General features: G+C 42.4%; 1 protein-coding gene across 1 annotated transcript in view; it reads left to right on the top strand.

Annotated features, from left to right (window-relative positions):
- LOC126384732 (uncharacterized) overlaps window positions 1-14,290 on the top strand; it is a 41,408-nt gene that overhangs the window by 24,790 nt on the left and 2,328 nt on the right. Inside the window, exons 14-18 of the mRNA XM_050035981.1 lie at window positions 1,782-1,972; window positions 5,917-6,068; window positions 6,180-6,437; window positions 6,551-6,704; window positions 10,578-10,710. Of these exons, the coding sequence (XP_049891938.1) occupies window positions 1,782-1,972; window positions 5,917-6,068; window positions 6,180-6,437; window positions 6,551-6,704; window positions 10,578-10,710 (888 nt within the window). The remainder of the gene's footprint in view (window positions 1-1,781; window positions 1,973-5,916; window positions 6,069-6,179; window positions 6,438-6,550; window positions 6,705-10,577; window positions 10,711-14,290) is intronic.

The following is a 14,290-nucleotide window of genomic DNA, read 5'->3' as shown; positions in this document are numbered from 1 at the left end:
TTTCCTCCTGATGATATATCTCCCCAACGATGGTAGCACTGAATCCCATTCTGTGCAGCAAAATGGGAGCGGAGGATTCAGCCTCTCTTCTCGCCTGCTCAGCATCCAAGTTCCTCATCTGTATGCTCCGGCTCAAACAGGTATGGCTCTGGATCTGTGTCCGCTACAAGAAACTCTTCAAAATCGCGTTCAAAGTCGTCCATTGCAGCTGCTACAGTCCGGAGGTATTGCTAGGCTAAATAAACAGCTGAGCTCTGTTTACAGGCTACGCTGTCAGTCAGTGTGCGGGCTGGAGATTGGTGGAGCACAGAGGGGAGGGGGTCCCAGCTAGGTACTGTAAACGAGTATATGTGTATTAAGTACGTGTGTTAGGCGAGAAGAGTTTGGGACGGAGTCTTTTACCCCCTGGAGTGTTACCGGAGTTTTTGGAGTGCTCAGATAAACTGGCCTTTTTCCCAAAGCTACTCTGGTCTCCTGCTCGTGAGGGATTCATTACAATATCGTAACATGGTTTAGATTTCTAAATAAACATTCACCTCGTCGCTAGATAGACCTACTCCTGAAAAACTCGTGTCTGCGCAAGGCTTTTTGTCCCTACAAGGCCACCGTCATTTACCCGACAGGAGGGGTGAGCGAGTGAGCCCTGCAATCTAGAATTTGACCACTGATGTCACTGTTTTCAACAGTTTTCAACCCATTTTACACACAGGCCCTTTAACTGAACTGTGATACAATTAACCCAGAGACACAATTAATATGGAAAGTACGCAACAGAGTTATTGAAAAACTGGAACGTGTTCTTCAAAATGAGAATGTAGACTGACTTTGCATGGAAATAAGGCGGCAGAGTGCATAAAAAAGTTGGGGTGGATGATTTTGAGAAAATCAAATATTCTATTTTGAACAAATACATCGATATTATGACCATATTGTAAGGTTGACTATTGGTGCTTGCACAAAATATTTACACATGAGATTTTTGATAAATCATAATCAGTAATACGGATATAATGACTAAGTGGGTAAAGGCAAATAGAAGAACAGCTAGAACAGTCTGTTTAAAACCAGGAAAAGATAACATTTATGATATCACGATATCGAAAACCTAAGATCCAGTCTTATATTATGATATTGACATAGTATCCATATATTGCCTAGCCCTATGAAAAAACATCAAAATATAGCTTTTATAGAGGGGATGGGCTGGTACAAAAAAAATCCCCAAGGTTTACATAGGGTCTGCTCTCAGAAATGAAATACCCGACCACTGCTGCTGGGTCTAAATTTATTTGTTATTTTTTGTGACATTTTATGCCTTTATTTTGACAGTGACAGTCGAGGCATGACATGAAATGGGCTAAGGTGGCAATGGGGAGTGACATTTTACAAAGGTCCCCAGCTGGATGTGAACTATTGACTGGTTGGTGCTGTAACCTCTAGGCCACCAGGAAACCCCTTCCTGAAATATTATTGCCATGTTCCAGGCCCCCAGTACACTCCTTAGACTCCTACCTAGCCACCAAGAAACATAGAAGTTGAATGAATTAGTTATAAGGATGCTGAAAAGTGTGTTTGACTTTTAGCATCCTAACTTCTCTTCTCCCTAAATACTATAAGCTAGCATCTAGTGGCCACCAGAGGAACTGCATGTTGAGGCCCTTCCCCGTGGCTTTCGTACTCACAATAGCTGTTGCTTTTATAAAACAATGAAAATTTCTACTTCCATTATCGGAGTCTGTAACAAGTGTGTTTCTTTGACTCTGACCCTTCTTTTCAAACAGAAAAAGGCCTTTTCAGCCAGTGTCTGGAGAAACTGGTAACTGGTGGAATAGCAAAACCCTACCTGACCTCTCATGTCGGGGGAAAGGTTGACGTGAGGTTGAACGATGGGCGTTGCAGTGTGGATGAAAGTGAGATGTTCTACTACTTCCGCACCTCACGAAAACCCTCTGAGTGTGGAACCAAGAGGAGGGTGAGTCACTGATGTTGCATTACTTAGTGATACAGAAGGATTCTGTGCAGGCACATGCAGGGCAGCACTTACCACTTAAAGTAATGGGAACATAAACACAGACTGGCCGCGCACATGTGAGTTGTCGACGGTGACAAAGTGTGTGTCAGCTTCGTCGAGTGTACCAAGTGCAGCACAATGCTGGTATATGACAGCAAAACGACGGGGACCTCGACATTAAGAGGCACATGACGAAGGCTTGCCATGGAAAGAAAGACTAGAGTCAGCTTTCAGTGTCCACGTTTGTATCCTTAAAAAAATGTCGGGTTTAAACCGGGCTGGGTCTCATAATTACAGTTAAAGGGACAGGACGGGCCGGGCTCGGACAGAGCATGTACGGGCTTGGGTGGGGCCGGGCTGGATTTTTTGGGCCCAATCTAAGCTCTAATCCAGAGACATCAGTGCTTAAAGCCCACCACCAATGTATTTTAGCATTTTTATATTTCATATTTTTCCGAGTCATTTCCTGACAATGTTAATTAACCACACTGTTCACCAGATGACTTGTGACCATAGTAGAAACTTCAAGTCATTCGTCAATTTTCAAGCTTGCTTCTGCCTTGTTTGCTGTCTTGGTTCTTGTCTTCTGTCATTCTGTGAGCTCAGTGGTCAACTTATCTTGTATTTTTAGAATAATTGTAGCATTGTAGCTTTAGTTATCTCTCTGTATAGGTGTGTCTGTTTATCTGTCAGTCTGTCCATCTACCTGGCAGTTTGGCTTTCTAGTTACAGTAGTTAGCTAACTTAGTAGTTGCATAGTTAGCCAGTCTAAATTTATTGCATTAGCTAACAGAGGGTCAGCAGTCAGTTAATGTTAGGCCATTGGTGAGCATCTGCCGCCCTTGTCTTTTAGTGTGTCCTGCACTGGTGGCCCTCGTCGGGCCTTGTCAGCTTTATTTCAGCCATTTCAGCATATTGACTCAGCGTCAGCAACTGCGGAGCCCGTCTGTGAATTAAATCAGATTAGCAGTTCAGCTCAGCGCACAAGAACCAAAACAGAAGTCGGGAAAGTAAACATAGAGCTAAAGTCAAGAGAGAGTGAGACCAAAACAAATTTGTGACAGAAGGTAAGATTATTTTTCTTGAACAGAAACATTTCATTAGGGTTTGTGTCATTGTTCACTGGTGCATGATATATATGCTCTGTTTTTAACATTGGATTGTACTGTTGATATGCTAACTGGCTAACTAGTGTTAAGACAGTCTTGCAGTTTCCCCTTTTGAATGATGAATGCAGACTGCAGCCGTTTGCTGGTGTGGAGAGGGTTTTTCCCTTCACGCAGGCGCAGAACGTACAAGCTGGTTGACGATCAGCTGTAGTCTTTGTAGTAGTGCTGCACGATTAATCTAATCGCAATCGCGATGTCAGGCTGTGCGATTACATAACCGCATAGAAGGCTGCGATTTGCAATTTAATGTAAATAAATGTTAACGTGTGTGCCTGTGAACGTGACTACCTCTGCTGCAGTGTGTGGAGTTTGTTGACATCATGCCCACAAGCTAAACTGGTGCGTGCAGCCAGCGTGCAGCAGTGACCAACACAGACACTGATGATGAGCACGACCATGAACAGGCTGAGTTGGTGGTGAAAAAAACGTCTGTTACATGGCGATACTTTGGATTCAGGTACGGTGACGTTGAACAGAAAGACGTGCTGTGTAAGTGTAAAAGTTAAAGTCGCCACGTCCCGCGGCAACACGACCAATCTATATCAGCACTTGAGACAGCACAGAGAAAAGTAGGAAGGCTGCATGCGAGAGAAAGCCGAGCCGAGTAACGTTAAAGACAAAGAGACAACTGAAAGCCGCCAGAGCCTCATAAAACAACATCCAAGCACAATTACACAAACATTTGCAAGTGTCATGGTGAAATCATGGACTCCATAACAAACTATATAATAACAAATGGAAAAACTGAGCAACTTTGCTCGGTTTCAACCCATAACAAATGGAAAAACTGAGCAACTTTGCTCGGTTTCAACCCACTTGACATGCTGCTGTGTTGTGCTATGGCGTGCTGGAATTTGTCATTTACATGACAACGCCTGAACGCAACATATGCTCGCTCCGCTGTGTGTACAGTGCCGTGCTGCACTGCTGTGTGAGCAGTGTGTTTGACTGTGCTCAGTCTGTTGATGGTCATTTACACTGTCAATAACAATAACTATGTCAGGTCAGGTCAGTGCCCCCCTGATATAATGTAGGGGAAACACTGAATCAAGCAAGGAGACTAATGATACCATTTATGTATTATATTGTATCACAATCGCGATATTGTCCACTCAAATCGCAATCGCACATTTTTAGAAAATCGTGCAGCACTACTTTGTAGTGTGTTCATGTGCAACTTTTTGGCTGAGACACAGGCGATGTGAGGCGACGCAACAGTCGGCTTTCCTTGCTGCTGGTTCTTTATTGTTGGTTTAGTGTTTCTGGGCCTTAAGAGGTCTGGATGTTGGGCAGTGCACAACTCTTAGCCCAGACATGAACATCTCCATGCAGCAACAAGAGAAAAGTCTTGATAAAGAAATAAAAAGAATCAGTGCTGTCCAGTCGGTGTCTTTGCTGAGAGCTGACATGAGAGCGGATGAATCTTGTGGATGGTACACCTCCACAACATTATATAACTGCATTTCAAACAGCAAACTTTGACTGCAAATCTGCCGTTGCTGTGGCTGCTGTGCGGCATTGACAGCAAAGACAAGAGCGAGCGTGTTGTGCTAATTTTTGTCTCAATTGTGGTCTGATTAACAGCAGTTTAGTGTCATCCCACAACTATATTGGGTTGAAGTACCATATGCATATGCACGACAGTCCACTTAAAATTTGAGTTGTACACATAATTCTCAGCTCCACATGCACTGATAACACGTAGTGTGGTACAGCTGCCAACTCATGCATTGACTGAAAGACTCAGGAAATTATAGTATTCCCTCAGTCTATGCACCCAATCCATCCCATGTTTTCATGCAGTGAAAAACACATTTATAACCAATAATGTCACGGAGCGAAAAGAGGACACAAACACACAGACAGAGAAGCACAGCAGCACTGTAAAACACTGCGGTCAAGCCAGCTGTGGCTGACTCACGGTGCAGCGACGTTAGTTTAGGTTGGATATTAGAAAGACATTTACTTTGGATCAAGTGGTGTCTTCTCAGTTTCACCTGATGTTGGCAGGAGGAGGACAGACCTCCAGCCCTCTGTTCAACTGTTTGGGGCTTACTGAGGGATCATCGATGTATTACTGTTCAAATAACACCAAAATTATGTTTTTCAATAGACCTAACTCCATGCTGGTTTAACAATATTAGTGAAAATTAGGATTAAAAAAATTATACTAAATTGGTCTCATGTAGTACACTTATTTTTTATTACTAATGTGTTAATTTATTTTACATTAATATTTTAACAGAAAATAAGTTTGTTTTTTTTATAAATATTTTGATGAATTTTTTTTTTTTTCAGTAACTTCAAATGTCACAATTGGTTTCATTTATCTTAAGAAACAGCACTAAAAACTGTTATCAGGAGAAGTTGCTTATTCATGGGTCAATATTCAATAAGTAGTATTTATTTGTTAATGTAAATAAATATGTATATAAAAAAAGAGGAAAATATGTCCCCAAAAGGTGATTTAAAGGAAAAAAAAAAAAGGTTTTCATAATAGGTCTGCTAAGAAGCTGCTCAGAATGTCCCAACAGGATCATGTAAACTCTGAAGTAGTTTTACTGCACCTTACTGTAATTTTGGTTGGATTTGGCTGCAGCCATGGCCAAAGTGCAGGTACAGGACAGATGGACCAAATGGTACATGTACATTGAAGAAAGTATTTCAAGCCCTGTATCTGGATAATGAGCTGTAAACTAAACTATGAGTTTAGCGTAACTGTGTGTGTGTCTCCAGGTAAACAAAACTCACATAGAATATGAAAACATTCTGAGTGTGACCTTGACCAGAGAGCTGACGATCAGCCGAAGGGACCTAAAAGTCGTCTGGAAGTGTGTCTACCCACGACATTATGTTCGCAATGCTCAAGTTGGTGTGGATATGGAGTGGTGAGAAGAACATCCTCATAATTTGTCTCTTTGCCTGGGTAAAAAAAAAAAAAAGCACTGTTCATAAATGAAGGACACAACCATCCTAACACATCCTTGCTTTTGCTGTAGGATCTCCTCAGTCTCCCTGGTGGAGTTCAACTCTTCACTGCAGCTGGGTCTGACCATGACTCTGTACACTGATGAGTCATACACCTCCAGCTACAGGGATGTCATAAACCTGGGGCTAGAGGACACCCTGTTCCTCCAGGTGGCCCTGCAGACCAACAACTCTTTTGCCTCAGACGTGCTCCTGCAGGTGGACTCATGCTGGGCCACTGAGAGCACCAACCCACAGGACGCGGTGCAGGGTGTTCTTCTTAAGGATGGGTAGGTGAAAACGTTCATCCTAAACAATTTGTTTTACAGGGTGTAATGCATTTGAGCTGCTTTATTTGCCAAGGATGTCACAGATACTGAATGCTATCCTCTCTTGTCCCCAGCTGTGCTGTTGACAGCACGTTCCACTGGCTCTCTGTTAACGGCCTGGAACAGAAAAGCAGATTTTCTATTCAGATGTTCACCATGCCTCAAGGGTTGCCTCTCTACATTCACTGCCTGGCCAACGTTTGTGGACTTGTTGAAGACTGTACAAAGGTAAACTGTGGTGTCGCTTCAAGATTGAGATAGACCTGCCGATTACCTGTTGACATATTTGCAGCTCTTCTACTTACCAGTCAACTCCAGCTGCTGATCTATGCCACTGCACTAGTGTGTAATACTGGTGACGTTCCTCGGCCTGTGATGTTGTCCAAAAAGGCCCATGATGATGGCCTTGCTGGCCTCAGGGAGTCTTAAAGAGTTGCTAGTAATGGAACCCGTGGTGCACTCCAGAGGTGTAGTGGTTCCCATATGCATCTAGCTAGCTACAAATGGAATTGCTTTTTTCTTAAGTGGTAGGTACTTAAAAAAAACAACATTTCAAACAGAGCTCAAGAAATATCACCAAGTGGGTTGTTTTCTGTGCAGCTTGGTTGTTTATCTGTCTTGCTAGCTTTTAGCATGGTAGTATGGCTGCCTCTGCAGTTCAGTGCTTTAGGCCAGAGGGAGGGGGGCTCTGCTAAGAGGGTTCCTGATGGACATCACATGCAGCGCTGGCCAGGGAGATATCCGGGGCACGCTAATTATCATCCTGACTGGCCCTGCTGGCGATAGGAGGATGATGGAAGGAAGATGACAGATTGTTTTCAAGGGTAGAACTGTTCGGATTAAATAGAAGAAATTTAAAGCTTGCATAAGTAATGTCAATCTTCAGTGTCAATCTTTATATGCCTCCATGCTAGCAAAAGCCGTGGCCGGAGGCATTATGTTTTCGGTGTGTCCGTCTGTCAGAGCGTACATACATCATCCCATTCCTGTGAATGATGTCTTAAGAATGCTTTGAGCAAATTTCTTAACATTTGGCACGAGCATCTACTTAGACTCAACAATGAACTGATTTAGAATTTGGTGGTCAAAGGTCACTGTGACCTCACAAAGCACGTGTTTGGCCATAACTCAAGAATAAATACAATAATTATGATACAAGTTCAAACAAATGTCTAGCAGGATAAATTAAAGTGTCATTTTATATCCAAAAAGTCAAAGGTCAACTTCACTATGACATCGTAACGTTCTAAAAAAACACTTTTCTGGCAATTGTTAACGTCATAACTCAGAAAAAGAAGGGGTGATATTTGATCGAATGCTGAACTGTCGACACTGCCCATCTGGAAACTGCACTGCCAGGTTGGAGGTGTGTGTGAAGCATCCATGTTTTAGAATTTGTAGTTTCTTTACAGCAACATTTGAAGCATTGTCAACTGTCACATATGGGTCTAGACAAACCTGGATGTAAACTGTAACTGCAACTTGACTGGTTTGCAGAGTAACACCATCGCGAGGCGGTAATTCTAGTTATTTATCATACAGATCTGTACATGATGTGTTGCTGAAGTAATCTGGTTAATTTATATGTGAAATGACTTTGACAACAGAGTAAATGATAATCATTTCTGTGTTATTCAAAGGCTGTGTGAGAATACTGGACAGTTTAAATAATTTCAGGCTGAACTGTGTAGTATGCAGTATTGTGGGAAAGTTTACTGTAATGGATTGATTTGGTCTGGTGCAGGGCAGGCTGTGGTATCCATGGTTACTGTTAGGTTAGGGCAAAAACAGTGGTCATCAATTTCAACTTAAGTCAATGATGGTCTTTAGTATCACTTGCCAAATTCCACTTTTACAGTGTGGCTAGGGGTTGGAAAGGAGCCATGATGTTATGATAGCCCATGTAACATCTGCTAATATTGTGCAGAGTGCAGTCCAGAGCCCCAGCAGGCTTAGGGGAAGGTCAACTGATTACATAGCCTATCCATAAGGAAAACAAGTCCACTGGAGCTCACAGTACAAATCAGTTCGGGAGTTAATTTTAAGTGATTCAGTTTTCCACACTGCACTGCTGCACCAGATCTTAGGATTCCACTTACTGCCAAATTCCTCTTTAACCCCTGTGCATATATACAGCCATAAGGTATACCCACCTCTGGGCGGGGAAATCTACCACATACCTACCTAAAACAAACACAGATATGCATCAGTGTAAATCTTGCCACGTTAAAAACTGCAGGTGATCATGTTGCAGTCTTTCACATTGTTTGTGGCATTAATTGCAACTGGAAGACTTTTGTTCCCTGACTTGAGGCTTTAAGGCAGTGCCGTCAGTCAGGCAGCAGTAAGTACCCCTATAGCACCAAGGCTGCAGGGATGCGTTGTCTTAAGGAAAAACTGTGTAAAAAAATAAATAAAAATGTGATCCCATCAGCCCCTTTAACTTGTGCACTGTGATTCAGTCCTTTTTGTCATCTTACATCATTAACTTCTGCTTTGTAACAGTCCATGTTTCTGGATGGTTCTGGTTGTCAGTTGTTCAAGGTTGTGGAATGATTTAACTGTCCACACATATTGACCTCAATAAGATGGCCGTATGATTGCACCTCCCAAACACAGGCAGCAGTGATCCACAGCAGGACTGGGCCAGCACCTCACAATCCCACCGACACACCAGTCCTTACTTACCGCACAGCACGCTACTTCTTTCCTTTCTCACCAGAGCTCTCTGCTCTGTTGGAATTGGCATATAGAAAGAATCACCTGGTTTAATGGCGCTGTCTAGGATTAGTCAAGTTTCGGTGAATCAAAGGATAATACAGTTCAGCTTTATCATTGTCCAGGTTTCCAGTTGGTTCTGGTAATCCATGGTTTCTGCTTGTGGAATGATTTAACTGTCTACAAATCTCCAACAAGACAGCTGCATGGTTGCTCCAGAGTACTCTGGTTGAATGGCACCATCCATTTAGCCAAGTTTTGGTGTTCAAATAAACACAAGAAGTTTGTGCTCTAGAGAAAGGATCAACACTCAGTGAAAAACCTAAGCCCTATGATAAGCTAATATGGCAAGGCTTAACTATACAAACCAATGAGCAGTGATAACTAGCATGTCTTTGGGGTCATCGGGATCGGAACCTCCTTTCACCAGTGTTTCGTCTAGTTGGTCCCACGACACCTCCAGGAGGCTAGACAGTGATCTCCAGCGTCCCAGAGACACTCCCTAATGCCAGGTCTCACTGCTCCCCTCCCCGCACCAACCCAATAACCTCCTTTACCTTACTTACTCATGGCTTTCTCAGCCCAAACAGCACTGCCACCTTCAACCAAACCCAGGCTCCGTACATGCGAGCTCTAGGTAGAAGCAGGGCTGATACTACCTTTCCTAGCACATTCACCACACTCTATTTCACACGCTATATAGCATAACTACAATATAAGCTAAAGTTAAAGGAGCTAAATAAACTTAAAGGATCAGCAAACACACTCACCTTGCCGCATGGCCTCAAACATTGAATGAATTAAAGGCTATCACAGTTCCTCACATCCTGTTGGAAACTGATGTGGCACTGATGTCGTCCAGTTGATTTTCTAAAAACCTGTACACTGACTAGCTCGTACCCATTTCCTCACCAGCTTTCCTTGATGTGTACATTTCTGTAAGTCAAAAGGATTAGAGTTTACAGACTGGTGAATTGATTTTGTCATCCTGATGATTAATTCGCAGTCACATGCCATTACCGTCCAACACCAGCCACAAAAAGCAACAACAACACATGCAAAATAAACAAGAGCCCAAATTTAGCAGAGCTGACAGAGAGACAGCTGGAAGCATCCGCGTCTATAGAACAAATACCCCTTGTCACACCATGTTATATATATTGGCGTGTCTACTACTACACTATGCACTTTTTAGTAGTAACATTTTACTGTTGTAGTTGGTTAAGGTGGAGCTATTTATCTATTTCAGATACAGTGGGTTCGTGTTGGGTAACTACAACTGTGCATCATATTCAAAAAACTGAATGTGAAATCTTAATCTCTAAGTAAAGCTGTCACATGTGGGGGAGTGAAAATCAACAGCTTTGCCTAATTTTCTAATAGAATTGCAGCAGCCAGCAGCGCACCAAGAGGTCATTGAGCCACATGGACCGAGAGGGGAAACGAGCTGCCGTTGTGTCTGCTGGACCTCTGATGGTCAACAAGAGGATGACGACAGGAGTCCCACCATCTCAGTGTGAGTTTATGTCGAGGACGCTGAACAGAGTCTCAGTCCACACTACTGAATTTATGCACACTATTACATGATCATCAGGCTTGGGCGGTATCTTTTTTTCATACCTTTTATACCTACCTGGAATTTCACCACTGTATTTAGGTTAATTAAAATGATTGACCTGATATGTATGTATAATATAAACCTTGAAATATTTCTCTCACACTTTGGTTGAAACTAAGGCTGGGTGATATGGCTTAAAAATAAAATCTCCGATTTTTTCACACCAAACCCGATTTATGATTTTAATCGTTTTTTTTTTACTTTACAAGTTTTGCTTTTATTTTGTTTTGATTTTCCCTTCTGGGATTTGAACAAAATTTCCCATTAGGGCTAAAGTGCAACAAAACAAGTCTTGAAACAAGCTTGTAAACAAGATGGCAGGCCCTGCCATTGTAAACAACAGCGAAAATTCAACTTTTCAGCAAGCTTTCTACTGGCTTCAAACAATGTCCCAACTTCCAGGGACCTAATCTCCCAGTTTTGAAAATATAACTAAGAAAACGTTCACTTCTTTGACAGTGATACAGCGCACCTTCAAACTAACGTAAAATAAACAATAAAAGTGTTTCCTCTTGAAAAAAATGAGTCCCTTTCTGATAAAACACTTTTTGAAAACATTAACATTTAACATGTGAGATTGCATGTCATTACAAAAATAGATAATTTTCCCCATTGGTATTGACATAGTGCAAACAAAACCTTCATTAAAGTTCACATGTGCATATAAATAAAAGGTGCCTCTTGTATATGAAGATTATTTTGTATCCCTATTTTGATTCCCTGAATATGTAAACAAAATCATCAAACATCTGCATGCATCGCATAGTCAACATCAAATTTTAGAAGATATACAGGACATGAGGTGCTTGCCATGCTGTCTTTAGTTTGTTTTTTTTTCTTTTTACAAATTTTTGGCAAGGAAAACAAGCCTGTCTACTACCTCTGGCTTGAGGCATGCCCTGTTGCAAGTAACAATGCCACCCCCCACACTAAAAACCCTCTCTGACGGGGCACTTGTAGCAGGGACAGAAAGGTATTTCTTGGCCAGGTTACTGAGCCTTGGGAAGTTTGGTTCGTGGTGCTTCCACCACTCAAGTGGATCAGTGTCTGGGTCTGCCTCAGGGGTCAGCAAGTAAGTTGCCAGCTCAGTCTCTATTTTCCCTGCCTCTGACTGGTGGGGAGATGGCACTGGCATACTCTTCTTGAAGAAGGAAGCTAAAGTAATTTTCTTACTGGGTGGAGGCTGGGCTTCTTGGCGCACCTGCACAGCTGGACCAGGCTGCTGTGGTGTACTTTTTCAGCAGGCAGAGACAACAGCTCAGTGACTGCTTTTTTTTTTTTTTTTTTTTTTACTTATTCCACCTTTCCTGGGTCATTGTAGGTTGTTCGGAACCTGGGGTCCATCAGTGAGGACATGTCTAAGAGTTCATCCGTCACAGGGTTGCTGTATTTGTTCTCGAGGTTCAGCAGAATGTTTTTTTTAATAGTTTTAGTGAACTCGGTATCTTCTTCCTCTGGCTGTAGGAGACTGGTTTTGAACCAGTGGAGCACCGGTTTAATATAGGAAAAGCTAACATGAGCCTCCCTGGACAGGGCGTCAGTGAAGTCTTGGAGTGGTTTGACAGCTTTATTTATTGACTCTAAAACCTCAATGTCTTGCCATGTGGGCACGACTTTTCTTGTCTGAGCCCAGGACACGAGCTATGGCCTTCTCCTGTTCCAGAAATCTCTCTATAATTTTCTGTCATGAACCCCATCTGGTAGGGGACTCCGTTATTAGCTGATGAGGGGGTAGACCAAGCTCAGCCTGTACTTCACCCATCTCTCTTCTTTTTTTCCAGCTATAGGAAAAGGCAGCAACAGTCTTTTTACAAACCCCAACGGCACGTTCGATCCGTGGGTCCTTCACACCATTCTCTGTATAATAAAGAAAGAAAGAAAAAGAAACTAAACAATTTTTACTGTGGCATGAAATACTGTAAAAAAAAAAAAGGCCAAGAGATTGTGAATGGAGCTGTATGATACACTGCTATGACATCATAGCCCTAGACAATTCTGGGAGTTTTTTTTCCATGGAAAAGTTATGCAAGCCTCATGGACGGAGTGCAAGCTGCTTGACTAACCTGTGTGGACTTTATTTGTGTAGATGTGCATCCATGATAATGTAAGTGCTGAAGAATTATTATTCTTTATAATTTGGCTGGTGAAATGTGCTTTGTTTTACTGTTTCATATCTGCATTAGGCACTTGTATGCTACATTTCCCTTTGCTAATCCATGCGGTCTGAGGAGATTTAAATGCAGACAATATTACCAAATTCTCCCAGAATTTCCTGTGTATAACCATAGAAATGATTATTAGTCTGTATAGTTGTATATTGTGTGGTGTTTTCATTGCTAGTTTGACTAATGTAAGACGTTAATTGTTTAATTGAAAAGGAGGTAATTTAAAGTCTGTAGCAGCATTTGACCACTTGAGGGCAGTGTGTACCCATGTAACAGGCCCAGAGGCAGTGCAAAGTGGACTGAACATTTGTCAGATATGCAGTAGTACAACTAGCTGCCTATTGTGTTTAATTATTACACTGATGTTTTCTGTTTAATGATGGCAGCGTCTGTAATGTTTAAGTTGTTGATATAAAGGTTAGGTGACTGATAATGTAATACCTCATTACATCATTGGGAATTTATTACATTTGCGTGTCGACCATTTTTTCCACATCACTTGAATGCATCATTGCCCATTAGACTCTTACCTATAGTGTTGTGCAGTCTATGTCCAAAGCATTGGAGGTTGGGCCACTCATTGTCTTTGAGAGCTTTGATTATGTTGGTGCCACTGTCTGTCGTCATACAGATGAGTCAGTCTTCAGGAAGTTTCCAGGAGCTCAGAGCATCCTTTAGCCCCTGGGCAATTATCTCACCTTTGTGGTCATCGGGGAAATAAGCCGTTTGGAGGCAGACACTTCGCAGATCCCAGTTGTTGGTGATAAAATGCACAGTCAAACTCATAGGGCTGCATTGTTCGGCTGGACCATAGGTCTGTTGTGGTGGAGTAAAACGACACCTCCTCCAGCTCTCTAGCGATCCTTTCCCATGTGCAGTTGTACAGGTGAGGCAAGCAACTCAGGCAAAATACTTGCGGCTTTGTAGCACATACCTGGGGTTGTAAGGTTTTAGCATGTGGATAAACCCCGGCGTTTCCACTGTGTAAATGGGAACCATGTCCTTAGCAATATGCAACGCGACTGCATCAGTAATGGCTTTCCACCGGGTCCCGTTCTTATCATATGGTATACATTGTCAAAATGAATCCACTAATTTAGTCTGTTTTTTAGCGGGTGTTTGTGGGCTGCCGCTGCGGTCTTGTGCAGCTCTCAGAGAACAACATTCCTCCCACTCAGCTGCGTGCCTCTGCTTGAGGTGCTGGAATAAATTTGTTGTACTGCTGCCTTCGGTTGCAACAGCTTTCAGACAAATTTTGCAGTAGGTCGTGGTTTGTTCGATGTTGGACACCTTAAAACCAAACCAGTTCCAAA

This window comes from Epinephelus moara, chromosome 23, assembly GCF_006386435.1.
Source record: "Epinephelus moara isolate mb chromosome 23, YSFRI_EMoa_1.0, whole genome shotgun sequence".
Taxonomy (NCBI): domain Eukaryota; kingdom Metazoa; phylum Chordata; class Actinopteri; order Perciformes; family Serranidae; genus Epinephelus; species Epinephelus moara.
The sequence above is the reverse complement of the archived record's forward strand: the minus strand, read 5'-3'. Positions and strand labels throughout refer to the sequence as shown.